The 21892-nt window shown below is 43.4% G+C and overlaps 1 protein-coding gene across 3 annotated transcripts in view; it reads right to left on the reverse strand.

The window, feature by feature from the left end:
- The window catches only part of scai (suppressor of cancer cell invasion), a 192316-nt gene that overhangs the window by 14228 nt on the left and 156196 nt on the right, over positions 1–21892 (reverse strand). For all 3 annotated transcript variants that reach the window (XM_056290861.1, XM_056290859.1, XM_056290860.1), the window contains 2 exons: positions 8563–8644; positions 8386–8458 (listed from right to left, as the gene is read on the reverse strand). In XM_056290861.1, the coding sequence (XP_056146836.1) occupies positions 8386–8458; positions 8563–8644 (155 nt within the window). The remainder of the gene's footprint in view (positions 1–8385; positions 8459–8562; positions 8645–21892) is intronic.

The raw sequence follows: 21892 nt of genomic DNA on the forward strand, positions 1-21892 counted from the left end.
CCAATATAGCACTAAGGATTTTTTGGTCATTGCATAAGAGGCCTCTGGGTCTGTATCCTTTAAAATGGGTGGGATCCTTTCCGTCTTTGTGGATGACTGTAATTATGGCTTCTGCCCAGGACCTTGGTGGCTTTCCTTCCAACAGTGAATAGTACCTTGACTAGAAAGGGTGCCAACTCCTCCAGAAAACATTTATAAAATTCACCTGGCAAACTGTCAGTCCCTGGTGATTTGTTGTTTTTTAATTTTCTAATACGGTTGATAGTTCCTCTTCTTGAATAGCATTAACAATTTGTGTGGCCTCCTCCTGGGACAGTGTAGGAAGTTTTATTTTAGAAAAAAAAAGTTGTCTTTTTTTCTTTTTTACAAGAATCTTTAGATGACTCTTTTTACTCTTGGTAGAAGGATGCAAATGCATCTGCTATATCTTTTGGGTGAGAGACTACTTTTTTTATTTTGGATGTGTGATTTTTGAAACTTCTGGAATGCAAGGAGACGGCTGGCCCTGTTTCCCCTTTCATAATCATTTAGTTTGAGAACCTGAGGTTACCCTCAGCTTTTTATGTTAATAATTCACCCAGATCTTGTTTTGTCTGATTTAATTCCTTGAAAATATCCTTGTCTCCCCCACATGTGTTTCCAATTTATTTTGTTCTCCAGCTCAAACTGTGAATTAGTCCGTGCTTTTTTTAATCCTAGTTGATATTTCAATAAGCTTCCCTCTTATTACTGCTTTAATACCCTCCCAAACCATGTCTGGTGATACTTCTCCATTACTGTTCAGATCAGAGTATTCATTTATATTTTGCTTAATTTCTTGTACCACTACATTGTCTGTCAATAGTGACACAGTCAATCGCCGATATTTAGAATAGTTATCTTTTGTCAAATTAATGTCAATAACTACTGGAGCATGGTCGCTTCGTGTTATTGGTTCAGTGTTGCAGTTTGTTACTTTATGTGTATGCTGTCTGGTTATACAAAAACAGTCGATATGTGAGTAACTTCCATTAGAAACATTAGAAAAGAAACTGAAGTCCTTGCTTTTTGGATATTTATGCCTCCATATAGTATCTGTTAAACCTAATTCAGTTAACATTGCATTTAGCATTTTTGTTTTTCTTGATTGAGGTCCTAGCTCTGCTGGGTTCTTGTTAAAGTCCCCTCCTAAAGTGATCATTCCCTTTGCATTGCTAGCAATTAAGTTTGCAATGCTACTGTAAAAAGAAAGGCTATCTTCATTTGGTGCATATGTATTTGTGTTGGATACATGTAAGCCGTCTATTGTGCCAATGATCATGATACGTCTTCCCAATTTATCTTGAACTGTTTTTTTCTACCGAAAAGCAAACGTTCTCATGCAGTAGGATGGTGACTCCTCTTTTTTACCACGAGACGTACTGAACACCTTCCCCACCCACTCCCTTATTTGTTCTGTATGTTCCCTTTCCTCTAAATGTGTTTCTTGTAGTAACGCTACTGAACAGTTAAGTTTTTTCAGTTGGTCCTGTATTTTTTTCCTCTTTATTGGGTGGTTTAAGCCATGGACATTATAACTTATTAAGCTCATATTTTGCATTTAAATTACTGTTAACCTTTTTTATGATATAGTTTTGATACCCCTCTATATATGATTGTAATATTCTTATACTGTGTAAACACCCTCAAACCTGAAAAAACATAAATGAACAAATAAACACAAGAACCTTAATAAACTTCCAACCAAAAAGTTAAACCCCAGCTGGTTTCTGGAACCTTCAGCTCCCAGAAAGAAATGAGGGTGGAGAGCTATGACTATAGGATCTATATAGATTGGAGCCATCTCCACCAGGTATCTACATATATCACCAGGTATTGATCAATATGGGGTTTCACCCCACCTTGATAGACTGAGTGAATGTTTTAGGGAGTTGTTCCTTATCCGATGAGAGGGTCTAAGGATGGGATGTTGTGTTGCTGTTAAGCCCACTGAGGCAAATTTGTAATTTGTGATATTGGGTTATACAAATAAAATTGACTTGACTTGACTATCTCTCCAGGGGTAAGCACACTATAAGTGTAGATTGCAACCTGCATAGAACTGAACAGGTTGCGGGTGTTCCTTTAAAAGGCATACGTTTTCATTGTAGGCTACATCATTGCTGCCTGGAATAACCATATACTTCTTAAAATGATATTTCCTTCAGAACAAAACAAAACTAACCAGTGCAAAGTACCAACCAATATGATCAAGGGGTACTTATTTTTCATTTAAAGTAATAACTATTATATTTAGAGATCAAACAGGTTGTTAATTTTCTTTAAATTAAAGTGACCCTTCTATTGATTCACACCTGTTGATTGTCATTATGTGTTCATGAGTCATGTAGTAAGATGCGACGATCAGCTTCAGATATTTGTCCTCTTCCAGCTCCCCTCCCGGCCACAGACCACTGGTCCTGTAATGTTTCTCTCTCCAGCGTCTCCCTGCTAGCCACCTTAATAGTAATCCCCATCTTTTCCAGTGTGGGTGCTGCCTGAGCAAGTGTTTGGAAAGTCTTTGTCCCATTGTCCATAAAGATCTTGAGTCTGTCAGAGTATGGAGACCTGGTTTTGATGTTCATTTGTTGTTGTTTGATCACCCGTTGTACAGCTTTACGGTTCTTCTGGACTTCCGGAGAGTAGTCCTGGTCGAAAAACACTTTGTCCCCTTGGTAGATGATTTGTTTCTGTTTCCAGGCCTACTGCAGAATTAATTTCTTAGTGCAAGAGTCTATGAATCTCACGATCACCGATCTGGGAGGGGCTTGGGTTGGTATTGGTTTATCAGTCAGAGATCTGCGCGCTCTCTCCAAACGGATGTGTGTATCTTACAGTAGTTGCAGTGATTTACGCATCAGTTCTGTGGCGTAGCCCAGCATATCACTTTTCTCTTTCCCCTCCGTCACACCGTAAATTCGCGTGTGATTTCGTTATTTTGGTTTGGTTTCATGATATCCTTAATCATTTCTTCAAGTCTTATCAATCTTTGTTTAGTGTCTCCCGCTGATTCTTTATGTTCTTTCCAAAGTTTGTGAATCTCCGTGAGACGATATTATCTTCTCCCTCGGACTCCATGTCTCTGTTGGATTTTTCTCCCTGGGAACTTTCTCGAGTTGACTCAGTTTTGTGTTTATCTTTGTCATCGTTATGCTTCTTTCATCCCATTTTTACTTAGACTTTTAATTTGGGTGGTATTTCGATTATTTTCATGATATTATTGTTTTTGGGCTGGTTTTTAAGTGACTTTCCGAGTGTGCAATGCAACTACGCTATTGCTTCCATCAATGCGTCACCGAAGGTCCTTAGCAAATCATTTTGTTAACACTTTATTTCACGATAGTCTTATTCCAGTAGGTTAACCCAGCCACTGAGGATGCACTTTCATCCCATTTTTACTTAGACTTTTAATTTGGGTGGTATTTCGATTATTTTCATGATATTATTGTTTTTGGGCTGGTTTTTAAGTGACTTTCCGAGTGTGCAATGCAACTACGCTATTGCTTCCATCAATGCGTCACCGAAGGTCCTTAGCAAATCATTTTGTTAACACTTTATTTCACGATAGTCTTATTCCAGTAGGTTAACCCAGCCACTGAGGATGCACAAGCCAGTGCATCCTTAGTGCCAGTCCCAAGCCCGGACAAATGGGGAGGGTTGCGTCAGGAAGGGCATCCGGCGTAAAATATTTGTCAAATCAAATATGCGGATCATAAATAAGACTTACATACCGGATCGGTCGAGGCCCGGGTTACCAACGACCGCCACCGGTACTGTTAACCAGCAGGGTGTCGGTGGAAACTATGCTACTGTTGGGCGAAGGAGAAGGAGAGGGGGAAAGCATGTCCAGAGGCAGCTAGAGAGGAGGAAGGGTAGGCATGTGGAGGTGAGAGTTGGAACTTTGAATGTTGGCACTATGACTGGTAAAGGGAGAGAGCTGGCTGACAAGATGGAAAGAAGAAAGGTAGGCATACTGTGTGTGCAAGAGACCAGGTGGAAGGGGAGTAAGGCCAGGAGTATCGGAGGTGGGTTCAAACTCTTCTACCATGGTGTGAATGGGAGGAGTAATGGGGTAGGGGTAATTCTGAAGGAAGAGTATGTCAAGAGCGTGCTGGAGGTGAAGAGAGTGTCAGACAGAGTGATGAGTATGAAGCTGGAAATTGAAGGTTTATTGCTGAATGTTATCAGCGCATATGCCCCGCAAGTTGGGTGTGAGATGGATGAAAAAGAAGAATTCTGGAGTGAGTTGGACGACATGGTGGAGAGGGTACCCAAGGAGGAGAGAGTGGTGATTGGAGCCGACTTAAATGGACATGTTGGTGAAGGGAACAGAGGTGATGAGGAGGTGATGGGAAGGTATGGAGTCAAGAAGAGAAATGTGGAAGGACAGATGGTGGTGGATTTTGTGAAAAGGATGGAAATGGCTGTGGTGAATACATATTTCAAGAAGAGGGAGGAACACAGGGTGACGTACAAGAGTGGAGGAAAGTGCACACAGGTGGACTATATCTTATGTAGAAGGCGCCATATAAAAGGGATTGGAGACTGCAAGGTGATGACAGGGGAGAACGTAGCTAGGCAGCATCGGATGGTGGTCTGTAGGATGACTTTGGAGACCAAGAAGAGGAAGCGAGTGAAGACACAGCCGAAGATCAAATGGTGGAAGTTGAAGAAGGAAGACTGTTGTGTGGAGTTCAGGCAGGAGTTAACACAGGCACTGGGTGGTAGTGAAGAGTTGCCGGATGGCTGGGCAAGCACTGCAGAAATAGTGAGGGAGACAGCTAGGAAGGTACTTGGTGTGTCATCAGGACAGAGGAAGGAAGACAAGGAGACCCGGTGGTGGAATGAGGAAGTACAGCAAATTATACAGAGGAAAAGGTTGGCAAAGAAGAAGTGGGATAGTAAGAGAGATGAAGAAAGTAGACAGGAGTACAAGGAGTACAAGGAGATGCAGCATAAAGCAAAGAGAGAGGTGGCAAAGGCAAAGGAAAAGGCGTATGGTGAGTTGTATGACAGATTAGACACTGAGGAAGGAGAAAAGGACTTGTACCGATTGGCTAGACAGAGGGAACAAGCTGCAAAGGATGTGCAGCAAGTTAGGGCGATCAAGGATAGAGATGGAAATGTGCTGACAAGCGAGGAGAGTGTGCTAAGAAGGTGGAAGGAATACTTTGAGGGGCTGATGAATGAAGAAAATGAGAGAGAGAGAAGGTTGGATGATGTAGGGATAGTGAATCAGGAAGTTCAGCGGATTAGCAAGGAGGAAGTGAGGGCAGCTATGAAGAGGATGAAGAGTGGAAAGGCAGTTGGTCCTGATAACATACCTGTGGAGGCATGGAGATGTTTAGGAGAGATGGCAGTGGAGTTTTTAACTAGATTGTTTAACACAATCCTGGAAAGTGAGAGGATGCCTGAGGAGTGGAGAAGAAGCATACTGGTACCGATTTTCAAGAACAAGGGCGATGTGCAGAACTGTAACAACTACAGAGGTATAAAGTTGATCAGCCACAGCATGAAGATATGGGAAAGAGTAATAGAAGCTAGGTTAAGAGGAGGAGAGGTGATGATCAGCGAGCAGCAGTATGGTTTCATGCCACGAAAGAGCACCACAGATGCGATGTTTGCTTTGAGAATGTTGATTGAGAAGTATAGAGAAGGCCAGAAAAAGTTGCATTGTGTCTTTGTAGATTTAGAGAAAGCTTATGACAGAGTGACGAGAGAGGAGGTGTGGTACTGTATGAGGAAGTCAGGAGTTGCAGAGAAGTATGTAGGAGTGGTGCAGGATACGTATGAGGGAAGTGTGACAATGGTGAGGTGTGCGGTTGGAATGCCAGATGGGTTCAAGGTGGAGGTGGGATTACATCAAGGATCGGCTCTTAGCCCTTTCTTGTTTGCAATGGTGATGGACAGGTTGACGGACAAGATCAGGCAGGAGTCCCCATGGACGATGATGTTCGCAGATGACATTGTGATCTGTAGCGAGAGTAGGGTGCAGGTTGAGGAGAGCCTGGAGAGGTGGAGGTATGCACTGGAGAGAAGAGGAATGAAAGTCAGTAGGAGCAAGACGGAATACCTATGCGTGAATGAGAGAGAGGACAGTGGAATGGTCAGGATGCAAGGAGTGGAGGTGACAAAGGCATTTGAGTTTAAATACTTGGGGTCAACTGTCCAAAGTAACAGGGAGTGCAGTAGAGAGGTGAAAAAGAGAGTGCAGGCAGGTTGGAGTGGGTGGAGAAGTGTGTCAGGAGTGATTTGCGACAGAAGGGTATCAGCAAGAGTTAAAGGGAAAGTTTACAAGATGGTTGTGAGACCAGCTATGTTATATGGTTTGGAGACAGTGGCACTGACGAAAAGACAGGAGGCGGAGCTGGAGGTGGCAGAGTTGAAGATGCTAAGATTTTCACTGGGAGTAACGAAAAAGGACAGGATTAGGAACGATTATATTAGAGGGACCACTCAGGTTGGACAGTTTGGAGACAAAGCAAGAGAGGCAAGATTGAGATGGCTTGGACATGTGTGGAGGAGAGATGCTGGGTATATTGGGAGAAGGATGATGGATATGGAGCTGCCAGGGAAGAGGAGAAGAGGAAGGCCAAAGAGGAGGTTTATGGATGTGGTGAGGGAAGACATGCAGGTGGCTGGTGTGACAGAGGAAGACGCAGAAGACAGGAAGAAATGGAAACGGATGATCCGCTGTGGCGACCCCTAACGGGAGCAGCCAAAAGTAGTAGTAGTAGTAGTCTTATTCCAGTAGGTTAACCATGCACTCACATGATGCGCTTCACTGGAACGACCAAAATGTCCTGAACTAAAAATCTAGAAAAAAAAGTACTTTGTAACAACGACATTTATGTCCAGTTCTCAGGTGGATTTTTACTTTATGTTAATAGAAGTTATGTTTACCTCTGCTGTGAAAACCACATGTTCACATTTTTCTCTTCTTGGTGGGGCAAAGGTGTTTGACCACTGAGCTTATGTAAATAGCCATGTATGCAGCTTTCAGCATGATGACTAGTTAGCGAATCCAGATTCAAGACAGCTAAATGGGGCTGCTGGCCCATAATATCCATGCTTGTATCCATCCTATCACCCATGACACCTCGTACAAATTATGAGAGAAACTTCTGGGGTGAAATGCTGCATACTTGAATCTAATGTTTTTTTGTTTTGATAATTGCTTACTTATTCAAGCTATTTGATAATTGCTTACTTATTCAAATAACTAACTTGTTTTTAGTGAGACGGGGTGACATCACCATACTCGTTCCATCTTTTATTGAAAGATGGGAGGACAAGCTAAAAAAGTGGCATTGGCTAGCATTAAAGACGCATATTAAACCAATTGTTATCCAGTACTCAGCACCCCAAACTACTTGACATTGTGAACCGGACAATTTGTATAGGAAAAAAACTGGCTCTTCTATCTTTCTTTGTTTTAAGTCTATATTCGAAATGGTCTTGTTGCACAGTTCTATCTTGGCCTAGTTGCTGGTAGTCATGAGCAGCACCAGGTGTTCCTGAGCTCCATTTAAGTCTTGAAAGTGAAGGTGAAAAAAAAAAAACAAACAGGAAAAAACATGCTACAACTTTTATGAAATGAACATCAAGCGAAAAGAACTTTGTCGGACAAATTGTATTTCCTGCAGGGCAAAATGGCTTTCATAGGGGACAGAATGCATTTTTCTCCTCTCACTCAAGCAAAATGCCCATTGCATCGTTAAAAGAGATCTTGACGGTAGGTTTTTATCCCTGAACGAGGGTTTGCAATGGCACAATTTGTTAGTAGATCTGCCCCTTAAAGTAAAACAACTGCATGAACAAAATGGAGAGTTGTGTCTGTATTTTGTTGACAAAAATCCAACAAGAAGTTTTGAGATGTTTTGAAGTGACAATGCGGTTTGTCTCACAAATTTGAATTTTGTAGATGAAATTAAAGGGGTAACATTTGACGCCCCATACATATCTTATAATATTCATGGCCTTTCAGTGCCAGAGAATGGCCTTTTACTACTTCAGAATGGCATGCCTAGGTAACTAATGTCTGAATGAAATTTTGAAACTGGAAAACAATTTTTAGGTGCAAACTAGCAATTCATTTCTACCTCAACACGGACATCCATCATCTGGCAATGTGTTTAACAAGTACAACTCATAGTAGAAACCCAGTTAAAACTAAGGGTTAATGCCTCCTCAATGGAGCTTTCAAACAACAAAAGCACTCAGCCAATCCAGGTCCGGGGTTTTTGAAATCAGAAATCTTGGTGGTAGGTGGTCATCTTTCATTAATTTTTTTTTCAATCTCTATTACACATTGCACTTTAACAGCTACAGCACTGTTGCGCGGAGAAAAAAATTGAAATATTTTACCTTGTATACTCTTTGGATATATTGTTGGAGACAGCAGGCACACCAAGGGCTGGCCAAAAAGATTTGTGAAATTCTTTGAGGAAAGACCGGACAGTAAAAAGCATGTTAATTTTTAATATATGCATTAATATAATATGCACAATACAAAGATTTTAGTAAATGAAAGTCTTTCAATACCTTATAGGCTGTGCTATTTGATGAATCCACAATGACAAAAAGTGGTTTCCGAGTGAAAGGAAATAGGTCCCCAGGATGAAGGCTGCAGTACATGACAAACATAGAATGAGTTACTCTTAAGAACATATATTTTTTTACTACAGGGATATTAGTTTAGTTAAGTTTAGTTTATTGTTTATTTGACAGGGACAACGCACAATTTTACAATTGCACCAGAGTTAGCTGGCAGCTAATTTGCATCTGCAGTCCCTGGGCAGACAAACAAACAACAATTAATACAGAAGTAAAAACATAACAATACATAAAAAAAACTATTGGACAGGCAGACAAAGAACAATCAAGACAAAATAAAAACATTACAATACATCAGAAAACCAATCTCAGATGTTATAAATACAATCTGATCTATTTAAAACAGTGGATATAAATAGCAATCTGGCCTATATGACAACAACATAATAAATATGTATATTATGCTGTATTATTTTCATATGTAAATGAAAGGGAAGAAACATGAGAACATGTATGTCAATCTGCAAATGTGTGCTCAGATCCAAGTACACATTTAGTGTAAGAATTTGAAAACGTGCACTCATAGTATCTCAAATTGTGGTTCCAATGATACAAAACATAATACTTTTTCAATACCAATACAATTGCCTTTCTCAATAGGCTGTCTTTTTACGTTACTTTTGTCACTCTTCTGTCATGAACAAGATCTGCAAATCTGTGTGGCAATCTGCAAACATTAGCCACTTTTCAGAATGTAATATTGTTCAGTCCAGTTGACATCAACGGTGCAACCCAATCAGACATAGAGGAGAATGGGGCAAATTTTCACAAGAATAAGCCTTAATTCCCTGAGGTTTTGATACAGTCGTTGAGAAACGACATGTCTGTCCAAACCGCAGCTCAGAATCAGTATGCTTTGGGACCATCAAAAAGTACAATATGGGAAGTTTCTAGTTGAAATAACTTCTTTGTTTTTCAGCCTACAAGTCTACCACCCCTGCATTTTTATCTACTTAATTATTTATTGTTTTGTAAGAGATTATTTTTTATTATAAATTCTATGTTAAATGGATAATCCAACACTGTTTATATCCAGAGGCTGCCCACCGAATTTTAAAGTGCAACAAAATCGCATTACCTAGTCAGTCCAGTATCCACCTGAAACAGACTGGCATGCTCCAGCTTTCTGGTTTAACAAAAGACCAGAAATGAGCAGCGCTCAAGCAGCTTGTCATTCAGACGCAGAGTGGGGTAGGGACCCCTTTGAAGAAGTTGCACTGAACTAGCGTTAGTAGCTTACAAGCTGCTCAAAAAATATTGTAGTTTAGATTTAACTAACTAATTTAGTCATAAAGACATTTCCGTCTCCAACAGTGACCTTACCCGTTTGCTAAATAAAAGTCGTTTCCTTCAACGCGTTATTACCAGGGAATTTTGCGGCTTTTGGTTGCCTATTTGAGAAAATTTAATTGCTAGCATGAAGCTAACAAAAATAGTAGTACCCTAGTTTATGACACTTACAGTTATCCCCCTGGTCTCGCGGGTCTATTTCTCCAGCACCAGTTGATTTTAGGAATCAGAAAAACATGTCTTCAAAACATCCCCATATAAGTGGGCTTGAAAACCAGGGTTTGTAATTATGCACACTTGCCCTTCCTCATCCATTCCTTACTACATTGATGAAAGAAAGAACTGTCCCTGGTCCCATTAATTATAGCAAACAATTTCAATAGCCATGTTTCCATTAATTGTCAAGTGAACTATAAGCAAACTTTTTAAATGTTGCAAAAGAGAGAGAAAAAAAGAAAACATGAATTAGCATTAGCACATCATCTGCATATAGTGAGATTTCATGGACTCTGTTTCCAACTTGAAAGCCTGTAATGAGGTTATTAAATCTGATCTCTGTCAGGGGCTCCAACACCAGTTAGAATATGAACTGAGAGAGGATGCAACCTTTTCTAATCTACTACTACTACTACTATGACTTTTGGCTGCTCCCATTAGCGGTTGCCACAGCGGCTCATCCGTTTCCATTTCTTCCTGTCTTCTGCATCTTCCTCTGTCACACCATCCACCTGCATGTCCTCCCTCACCACATCCATAAACCTCCACTTTGGCCTTCCTCTTTCCCTCTTTCCTGGCAGCTCCATATTCAGCATCCTTCTCCCAATATACCCAGCATCTCTCCTCCACACGTCCAAGCCTTCTCAATCTTGCCTCTATTGCTTTGTCTCCAAACAGTCCAACTTGAGCGGTCCCTCTAAAAAATCGTTCCAAATCCTGTCCTTCTTTGTCACTCCCAGTGAAAATCTTAGCATCTTCAACTCTGCCACCTCCAGCTCTGCCTCCTGTCTTTTCATCATTGCCAACTGTCTCCAAACCATATAACATAGCTGGTCTCACAACCACCTTGTAAACCTTCCCTTTAACTCTTGCTGATACCCTTCTGTCGCAAATCACTCCTGACACTCTTCTCCACCCACTCCACCCTGCCTGCACCCACCCACCTTGCCTGCACTCTGCACGCATAGGTATTCCGTCTTGCTCCTACTGACTTTCATTCTTCTTCTCTCCAGTGCATACCTCCCCCTCTCCAGGATCTCCTCAAACTGCACCCTACTCTCGCTACAGATCACAATGTCATCCACGATCATCATCGTCCACGGAGACTCCTGCCTGATCTTGTCCATCAACCTGTCCATCACCATTGCAAACAAGAAAGGGCTCAGAGCCGATTCTTAATGTAATCCCACCTCCACCTTGAACCCATCTGTCATTCCAACCGCACACCTCACCATTATCACATTTCCCTCACACACATCCTGCACCACTCCTACATACTTCTCTGCAACTCCCGACTTCCACATACAATACCACACCTTCTCTCTCTGCACCCTGTCGTATGCTTTCTCCAAATCTACAAAGACACAATGTAACTCTATCTGGCCTTCTCTAAACTTCTCGATCAACATTCTCAAAGCAAACATCACATCTGTGGTGCTCTTTCGTGGCATGAAACCATACTGCTGCTTGCTAATCATCACCTCTCCTCTTAACCTAGCTTCTATTACTCTTTCCCATATCTTCATGCTGTGGCTGATCCACTTTATACCTTGTAGTTGCTGCAGTTCTGCACATTGCCCTTGTTCTTGAAAATCGGTACCAGTATGCTTCTTCTCCACTCCTCAGGCATCCTCTCACTTTCCAAGATTGTGTTAAACAATCTAGTTCAAAACCCCACTGCCATCTCTCCTAAACATCTCCATGCCTCCACAGGTATGTCATCAGGCGCAACTGCCTTTCCACTATTCATCCTCTTCATAGCTGCCCTCACTTCTTCCTTGCTAATCCACTGCACTTCCTGATTCACTATTCCTACATCATCCAACCTTCTCTCTCTCTCTAATTTTCTTCCACCTTCTCAGCACACTCTCCTCGCTTGTCAGCATATTTCCATCTCTATCCTTGATCGCTCTTAGTTGCAGCACATCCTTCGCAGTTCGGTCCCTCTGTCTAGCAACTGGTACAAGTTGGCCTAACTTGCTGCACATCCTTCGCAGCTCAGTCCTTCTGTTTAGCCAATCAGTACAAGGCCTTTTCTCCTTCCTTAGTGTCTAATCTGTCATACAACTCACCATACGCCTTTTCCTTTACCTTTGCCACCTCTCTCTTCGCTTTACGCTGCATCTCCTTGTACTCCTGTCTACTTTCTTCATCTCTCTGACTATCCCACTTCTTCTTTGCCAACCTCTTCCTCTGTATAATTTGCTGTACTTCCTCATTCCACCACCAAGTCTCCTTGTCTTCCTTCCTCTGTCCTGATGACACACCAAGTACCTTCCTAGCTGTCTCCCTCACTATTTCTGCAGTGCTTGCCCAGCCATCCGGCAACTCTTCACTACCACCCAGTGCCTGTGTTAACTCCTGCCTGAACTCCACACAACAGTCTTCCTTCTTCAACTTCCACCATTTGATCCTCGGCTGTGTCTTCACTCGCTTCCTCTTCTTGGTCTCCAAAGTCATCCTACAGACCACCATCCAATGCTGCCTAGCTATGTTCTCCCCTGTCACCACCTTGCAGTCTCCAATCCCTTTTATATGGCGCCTTCAACATAAGATATAGTCCACCTGTGTGCACTTTCCTTCACTCTTGTACGTCACTCTGTGTTCCTCCCTCTTCTTGAAATATGTATTCACCACAGCCATTTCCATCCTTTTCGCAAAATCCACCACCATCTTTCCTACCACATTTCTCTCCTTGACACCATACCTACCGATAACCTCCTCATCACCTCTGTTCCCTTCACCAACATGTCCATTGAAGTCCGCTCTAATCACCACTCTCTCCTCCTTGGGTACCCTCTCCACCACGTCATCCAACTCACTCCAGAATTCTTCATTCTCTTCCATCTCACACCCAACTTGAGGGGCATATGCACTGATAACATTCAGCAATACACATTCGATTTCCAGCTTCATACTCATCACTCTGTCTGACACACTCTTCACCTCCTGCGAACTCTTGACATACTCATCATTCAGAATTACCCCTGCCCCATCTCTGCTCCCATTTGCACCATGGTAGAAGAGTTTGAACCCACCTCCGATACTCGTGGCCTTATTTTCCTTCCATCTAGTCTCTTACACACTTCTAATACCTCGGTTAATAGGAAAGGGGTCTCAAATCACTCTGTTGAAGCGAAGCCTCGCATTTGGATTATCATAGAGCACTTTAACGTAATTCATTAAGCAACCAACCAACCAAATGACCAAACCCAAAGTGCACTAGGACCTTAAGGGGAAATGTCAGCACTCATAATGTGTACATTCAGGAAGTGCAGATGGTCTGTACTTTCTATTAAAACTTGAACCACTTTGGTGTAACTCATATTTATATGAGAGCCAGTCCCACAGTTACTACATATACCAGCAAGCACAGCAACCATGATGCTTTTAATACCCCTGCACATTCTCTCTCCTGGAGTAGCTTATTTTTTTACTTATCAAGTATGTGACATAATGTGATGAGTTATTCTTAGGTGGTTCTAACAGTAAACAATTTAGTCTATGCACATGGAGTAACTCTGGTTCAGGAAACCACTATCATCAATGTGACTATAAGGCACACTAGTTACTGAGCTTTGTGGTGTTATTGAGTGCAGTATTTTCCTTAAAAAATGCAGTCTTAATCTACATGACCAAAATCTTTTTCAGTGTCTAGTGAAATAGCGACTGATGGTAGAGGAATGGTTAGCCAGGGAAAGTATATGGAAACAGTACCTTAAATTATTGAATTCGCATGATCGGCTGTGATCAGACAAGGCAAACATGTATTTAGAGAGTGCATGCTAATCACTAGCAGTGGTTTTTCTGTATGTGTGAGGTTTGACTCACATTGTCTGTGAAGTGACTGTGAAAGCAGCGTGACCATGTGATTACACACTTTCTCTTTGCAGCTGAAGTGATGCTGTTGTGATCACTGTGTGTTTATTCCTTTACACAACAGTGCTAGTTTAGGAGTTACACCCATTGTGAGCTAGGGAAGAAGGTAAAATCTTGTTCTTTGCCATGTCACTGTATATCTAGTGACACTCCGGGTCAATGATTTTTGGGGCATGTACACCATGAAACCAGATGTGTCATCATCTTGCTAATTTTTTAGCTATAGATGCTAAATCCTTTGAGATAAGATGAGCTAAGTTCACCTTGCTAATGTGTTACCTATAAGAGTGGAGCAAAGTTAGTTTAAGCAAAGCTAGCGATATCTGGCTTCTGTTTTCGCAAAACAAGCGAAGCTAAGGATTTAAGATAAGTTAGTGCAAGATAAGCTTGTATTTGAGTTAACATGCTAAGCAAAGCTAATGAGTAGGGTGTTTCTAACACAATCCTGCCTTAGAAGCCCATTTATTTAGCATCTATACCCACTTCTTTTAGAAGAATATCATTGTTTCCTGCAGCACTTAAAACATCCATCCATCCATTATCCGAACTGCTTATCCTGCTCTCAGGGTCGCGGGGATACTGGAGCCTATCCCAGCAGTCATTGGGCGGCAGGCAGGGAGACACCCTGGACAGGCCATCACAGCACTTAAAACAGCAGTCATTAAACTACTTCAGAAGAAGAGCAACCTTGATGCCACAGTTACTACCAACTATGGGCCACTCTCCAATTTACAATTCTTCAAGAAAATACTTGAAAAAACAGTTTATTCTCAGCTTAATAACTATTTAACATCAAACAACCTTCTAACCATTTATCAATCAGGTTTTCAATCTCACCATAGCACAGAAACAGCACTTATCAAAGTTGTGAACGATCTGCATTGGCTCTTCTCACTTTACACCACCCACTTTACATCCACGGATAGCTCTGTGAAAATAATAAAATACGCAGATGATACAACCACTGTTGGCCTCATCTCCATCAATGATGAAACCCAGTACTGCACTGAAGTAGACCAAGCTGTCACTTGGTGCGCAAACAACAATCTTCTGCTTAATACAGCCAAAACCAAAGAACTCATTATTGACTTCTGATGCATACCGAATCCTAAAACACCCATAACAATTAATGGAGACCCCATCAACCCCACCGACTCTTTTAAATTCCTTGGAACATACATCAGCCATAACCTGAAATGGAAAATTAACACTGAACACATCATTGCAAAAGCTCAACAACGACTTTACTTTCTTAGGCAGCTTAAAAAATAACAGATAAAACATCAGCTGCTCGTCCTGTTTTACTCAGCCATTATTGAGTCCGTCATAACATCTTCTTGTACAGTATTATAGTATATAGTATTACAGTATGGTACAGTGGCACTGACAGTCAAACACGGAAAAAACTGTAGCAGATTGTCAACAAGGCATCAAAGATCATAGGCCACCCACTCCCTCTACGTACTAACCGGACTGTAAAGCGAGCAAAGAAGATCAACTCCGACCCCTCACATCCTGCTCATCACCTCTTCCAGCTCCTTCCCTCAGTGAGGCGCTACAGGTCACTGTCAACTAAGACTAAACGCTTCGCGAACAGTTTTTTCCCCCCTAGCCATAAGGACTCTGAATTCCTCCCTATATCCCCCTCCTCACACACCATAGGCATAAATACCACCATTCACCTGTTATGCTTGATATGTTTATTTCTGTTATTGTGTAGCGGTATTGTTCGTGATAATATGTGGAGTGTCTGTTGTTGTCCATGTATGTATTGTGCTGCAGAGTGTAAAGTGTACCAAAAACAAATTCCACTGGTCTTGGTCGTGTGGCTAATAAAATAATCTATCTATCTATCATATGTTCTTGTACTCCTGGATCTCAATGCTGCTTCCGACACTGTTGACCATGATATTTTACTAGAGAGATTAGAAAAATGGGTCATCCTATCTGGCCTGGTTCTGGACTGGTTTAGAACATACCTACAGGACAGGCGGTTCTTTGTGTCCATTGGAGACTTTGCCTTGAACTGTGTTGAGTACCCCAAGTTCGATTCTTGGACCATTACTATTAATTCTCTATACCTACTCTAAAGAGGACGCCAATAGGAATAGAGATAGGATCCGGTATAACAAAGCTAGAAATACACTCTACAAAGGAGATCAGAGTGGCAAAATGGTGCTACTCTGAAAAGCTGAAAAACAGGTTTTCTGCTAACGACCCATCATCAGTCTGGAGTGGTTTGAAAGACATTACCAACTACAGGAGACCATCCCTCCACACTGCAGGGAATCATTAACTGGCTGATGACCTAAATGGGTTTTAATTATTAAGTTAATTAAGTTTCCTTTATTAATCGCCTCAGGGAAATTACTTTACCGCAAATTAACCCATCTGAGCTGCGATCTGTGTAGCTAGGAGCAGTGGGCTGCCGCCTTCATGCTGTGCCCGGGGACCAACTCCAATTCTTTTCCCATTGCCTTGGTCGGGGGCACAGAGGAGTATATAAACCCTAACATGCATGTTTCTTTTTCTTTTTTGGGGTATTTTTCCCCCTTTTCTCCCCAACTGTATCTGCCCAACTGACTTACTCTTCCGAGCTGCCCCAGTCACTGCTCCACCCTCTCTGCCAATCCGGGGAGGGCTGCAGATTACCACCTGCTTCCTCCGATACATGTGGAGTCGCCAGCTGCTTCTTTTCACCTGACAGTGAGGAGTTTCGCCAGGGGGACATAGTGCGTGGGAGGATCATGCTATTCCCCCCTGTCCCCCTCCCCCCCGAACAAGCGCCCTGACTGACCAGAGGAGGCGCTAGTGCAGCGACAAGGACACATATCCACATCCGGCTTCCCACCTGCAGACATGGCCAACTGGGTCTGTAAGGACGCCTGACCAAGCCGGAGGCAACACAGGAATTCGATGTGTTGGCAGGCAACGGAACAGATCGGTACACTAACTGGACACCCAATGCATGCTATTTTTGATGGTGGGGGAAACCGGAGCACTTGGAGAAAACCCATCGCAGACATGGGGAGAACAGGCAAACTCCACACAGAGGACAACCTGGGATGAGCCCCAAGGTTGGACAACACTGGGGTTCGAACCCAGGACCTTCTTACTGTGAGGCAGCAGTGCTAAACACTGGGCCACCGTGCCACTCTACTGCAGGTTTGAAAAGCAAAGTTTAAATCCCTCACCCTCCCCAGCCACAATACACAACCAACTTCACTCCCTGCCAGCCTCTCTCTTCTCCCAACCAAACCCCCACCCGCACTCAGGATCTGTGTTGAGGACGTGCGGCAGCTCTTCCAGAGACAGAAGTACCGGGCCTGGATGGCATGTCACCCTCTTGTCTTAAGTCTTTGCTGACCAGTTGGCCCCTATTTTCATATTGATTTTCAACGGATCACTAGAACTGTGTGAAGTCACCTCCTGCTTCAAGAGCTACACTATCATCATGGTCCCCAAGAAACCCCAAATCACAGGATTAAAGGTCTACAGGGCCATTGCCCTAATGTCCGTGGTCATGAAATCCTTCAAGAGACTGGTGTTGGCCAACCTGAAGGAAATCACAGGCCCCCAGCTTAACTCCCTGCAATTTGCCTACTGACTAAACAGGTTAATGGATGATGCAGTCAGCATAGAAATGCACTACATCTTCCAACACCTCGACTCCCCAGGGACACATGCAAGAGTCCTGTTTGTGGACTTCAACTCAGCATTCAACACCATCATCCCAGACATCGTCCACTCCAAACTCACCCGGCTCATTATACCAGCTCCCATCTGCCAGTGGAATAAAAACTTCCTAACAGACAGTAGGCAGCTGGTGAGGCTGGGGAAAATCACATCCAGCACCTGGACAATCGGCACTGGTGCCCCCCGGGGATGTGCTCTCCCCTCTAGTCTTCCCCATCTGCACAAATGACTGCCTGTCAGATGACCTGTCTGTTAAACTCTGAACTTTGCGGACAACACAGCCATCTTATCCGGGATGGTGACGAGTCTGCACATGGATGGAAGGTTGATCAGCTGGCCCTTGGGTGCGGTCATAACAACCTGGATATGAACATGCTCAAAACAGCGGAGTCCGCGGTGGTGTAGCGGTCTAAGCGTCGGCTTTGTGTCGATGCAGTTGCACACTGGGGACCGGGGTTCGCGCCCCGGTCTCGTCAGATCCGACTATGGCCGGACTCGATGAAGCAGCAATCATTGGCAACGCTGTCTTCGGGAGGGGGGCGGAGTCGGCTCGTGTTCGTCACGTGAATGCGTCTCTGTGTGTCGGAAAAAGCAGTGGTTCAGCCTGGAGTCGCCTTGTCACGAAAGTGGGGAGGCGTCTCCTTCGAGACTGCCGGCCGGAGAGATGCAGTTGGCGAACGCATGCAGTACGAGGGTGGGTGTTTGAATTAAAATAGGGATCGATTGGCCACTAAATTGGGAGAAAAAAGGGAAAAATCAGAAATAAATTTAAAACAGCGGGGATGACAGTGGACTTCAGGAGGAGTCCCCCAACACCCCCCCCCCCCGCACGGTGTCTACGGTGAAAACCTACAGATTTCTGGGTTCCACAATCTCCCAGGACCTAAGGTGGGCATCCAACATAGACACAATCATCAAAAAGGCCCAGCAGAGGATGCATTTTCTCCACCAGCTCAAGAAGTTCAACCTGCCTCAGGAACTGCTGATTCAGTTCTACACTGCCATAATCCAGTCTGTCCTCTGCACACCCATCACTGTCTGGTTTGGTTCGGCCACCAAACAGGACAGGGACCGACTACAACGGACAGCTAGGTCTGCAGTGAAAATCATTGGTGCCAACCTGACCTCCATTCAGGACTTAATACACTTCCAGACTCAGGGAACAGGCAGGCAACGTCACTGCAGACCCATCGCACCCTGGTCACAACCTGCTCCAACTCCTTCCCTCTGGCAGAACCAGATATAAAAACAGTTTCTTTCCGCAGCTGTCATTCAAATGTACACTTTGTATATACTGTGCTGAACATTGTACGTATACTGGTACGCTCTGTCATGTCCATCTACCTCAGACATGTATGTAAGTAACCTGCTAACATCTATTTCAACATCTCTGATATATTCTCTGCACCGTTACACTTATTTGTGTGTCTGACATTCTTCTGTAAGAAGTCGGGTTGTTCTGAAGCGTCGGGTATGTTTGTGTAGTGTGTAGTGTTCTGTGCCTGTCACACCTCGTGCTCAACCTTCACCGCTGGCTAGCAGAATGCAAACAGGAGAGCTGAGCATGCAGGTCTCTCCCTGCCAGTACATAGCCTCTCCAATCTCCAACAGCAAGCCCTATGTAGTGCCTCATCGTGGCGACACATGGTAACTGGGTACACCTTGAACCCTGGCTGAACTACAAGGGACTCAGAGGAGGTCTGGCCCCTAGATGTGCGGTACGCAAGCCCACTGGTGTGTGGATATTCCCAGCTGCCCACGAACCAGCTCCCAGCTATGGGTTAAATAGTGCCACTATCTAGTGGATACCTCGGGAGAGGAATAGGCTACGGGAGTAAACCCCCACAGAAAATCAACGTCTACAGTGTTGTTGTTTTTTGTTTTTCTTGCCCTTTTGTATCTGCTTAAGTCATAGAGCACTGCTGGCATTGTGCGTTGCTGCCACTTCTCCCTCTCGTACCCCCCCTTCCCATCCACCCCTGTATGTCTGTGTCGTTTATCTGTTGTCTTGTTTCACCGCTATTTATTGTAAAGTGACTCTGAGTGTTAGAGAGGCGCTATATACGTTTGATTTATTATTATTATTATTTCGCCTGTATGAGTCAATTCTTGTGTATATATCTGAAGATTTTTGTGTTGTAGTGTTTTTATCCTATGTTAAGTACACCGAGAGAGCCATGAAACCTGAGTCAAATTCCATTTAGTGCAAAACTACATGGCCAATAAACATGATTCTGATTCTGATATATACTGCTATTGGCACAAAACCACAAAACAAATTGCCATAATTATGCAGATGATTCACAACTGTACACATCCCTATCTCCTGATGACCTAGATCCCATACATTCCCTAACTCAGTGTATTGATGATATTAATCTATGGATGTCAGAGAATCTTTTACAACTGAAAAAAGACAAAACAGAAATACTAATTTTTTGGTGCAAAGACTCGGAGACAGAAGTAGCTCATCTTAGCTCTCTGTCTCTGGAGTGCAAAATTGAAGACAAAAATCTGGGTGTAATCATAGATGGCGATCTAAATTTTAAGAGCCATATCACAAGATCAGCCTTCTATCGTCTTAAAAACATTTAAAATCTAAGGGGCTTGGGGCGTCTGGGTAGCGTAGCGGTCTATTCAATTGCCTACCAACATGGGGATCGCTGGTTTAAATTCCCATGTTACCTCAAGCTTGTTCGGCGCCCCTACAGACACAGTTGGCTGTGTCTGAGGATGGGAAGCTGGATGCGGGTACAGTAGTGCTTGAACGTTTGTGAACTCTTTAGAAGTTTCTATATTTCTGCATAAATATTAAAGGAGCTGGGCCTGAGAGTAGGACACTGTACGCCGGCCTGATCGAGACGGCCTTGGAGTAGAAGCACTATGTGCACCAACCTCATTAGGACAGCCTTGAAGCAGGAATGCTATGCACATAAATCTGATTAAGACACATGCTACACCTGCAAGACAACATGAGGGAAACGGGACCGACAGTGACGAAAGGAAACCAAGAAAAAGAAGATCACGCCTGTCTCTGAACAGCACCACGCCTTTTTGTTTTAGTATATATCAATATGTGTTTCTGTTATTTGGCAGACGACTCCCGGTTGCACCGACGGTACGTCTCCAGCGCTGCAGCATTACCTGTGAACTATTTGTTGTGTGCCAAATAAAACATCACAAACCAGCAAGAAGCCGTCTGACTTCTTATTTGCCTATGTCGACCTGAATCAAAGAACCGGGCGAGTCTTTTGCAAAAGATAAGACTCAACAATTGGTGCCGTGACCCGAATTCTGGCTCGACGGACAATTCGACACACTCCGGGACTACAGCCAACCGTCACCAACTCTCCATCCAAGCTGCTGGAGCTCTGTAACTAAGGTAAGCAGAATACCTTTTCTATAATAATTCTGCCGGACCCCGGTCCGTTTGCAAATTGGATGGAGAGGGGGAGATGGAGGAGAAAAGTCCCTACTAAGAAGTATGAGAAAATATAATTGTATTGTGGCATACCATGCAATGAATGTGTTTCACATGTAATGTTTAAAACACATAGAGAAACACCACAAGGGAAAGAAAATAAGTGTCCTAGTTTAGTACAGCAAAACCATTTGGACAAAGCAAGACGTAATTAAAAGTATGAGTCTGGGACCGTCTTTTTCTCTCCTGTAAAAACGGAGAGTTGTCGCAAATTTAGGAAGAAATAAGAAAGAGAAAGAATAAGGACACAGGGAAAGATTTGTTGTTTTTCACAAACTGTGGGGTGGTTTCCTGGTTTACGAGACTTTTTGCCTGTGTGGAAGTTTTAAACACACACCAGGCTCCCAAACCAGTGTGTTTGCTTGTCAAATGGGGAAGGCCTAGAAGAATATAAGGGATAAGAGATAAGGTCAGGGACCTAGAACACTGTATAGCGCCTCCAGAGTAAAAGGGGACACTCGGGGAGTGATACCTGAGCGAGATTTGAAGTGAAGGTACAGCCGCCCCGTGTGGGTAGAAGCCTGCTGTATCGTTCTCGCTCGAGGTGATCAAAATACCGGCGGTTGACATTGGGTGACCTGACGGGGCCCCAACCTCTTCCGTGGCTGAGTTCCCCGCCCTCCCTTGGACCTAGAGTCCACTTGGTTGGTGCAACAGTGTATGTGAACAAAGTGTGTCTTGAAAATGTCTGATAAA

This window comes from Lampris incognitus, chromosome 12 (assembly GCF_029633865.1).
Source record: "Lampris incognitus isolate fLamInc1 chromosome 12, fLamInc1.hap2, whole genome shotgun sequence".
NCBI lineage: Eukaryota > Metazoa > Chordata > Actinopteri > Lampriformes > Lampridae > Lampris > Lampris incognitus.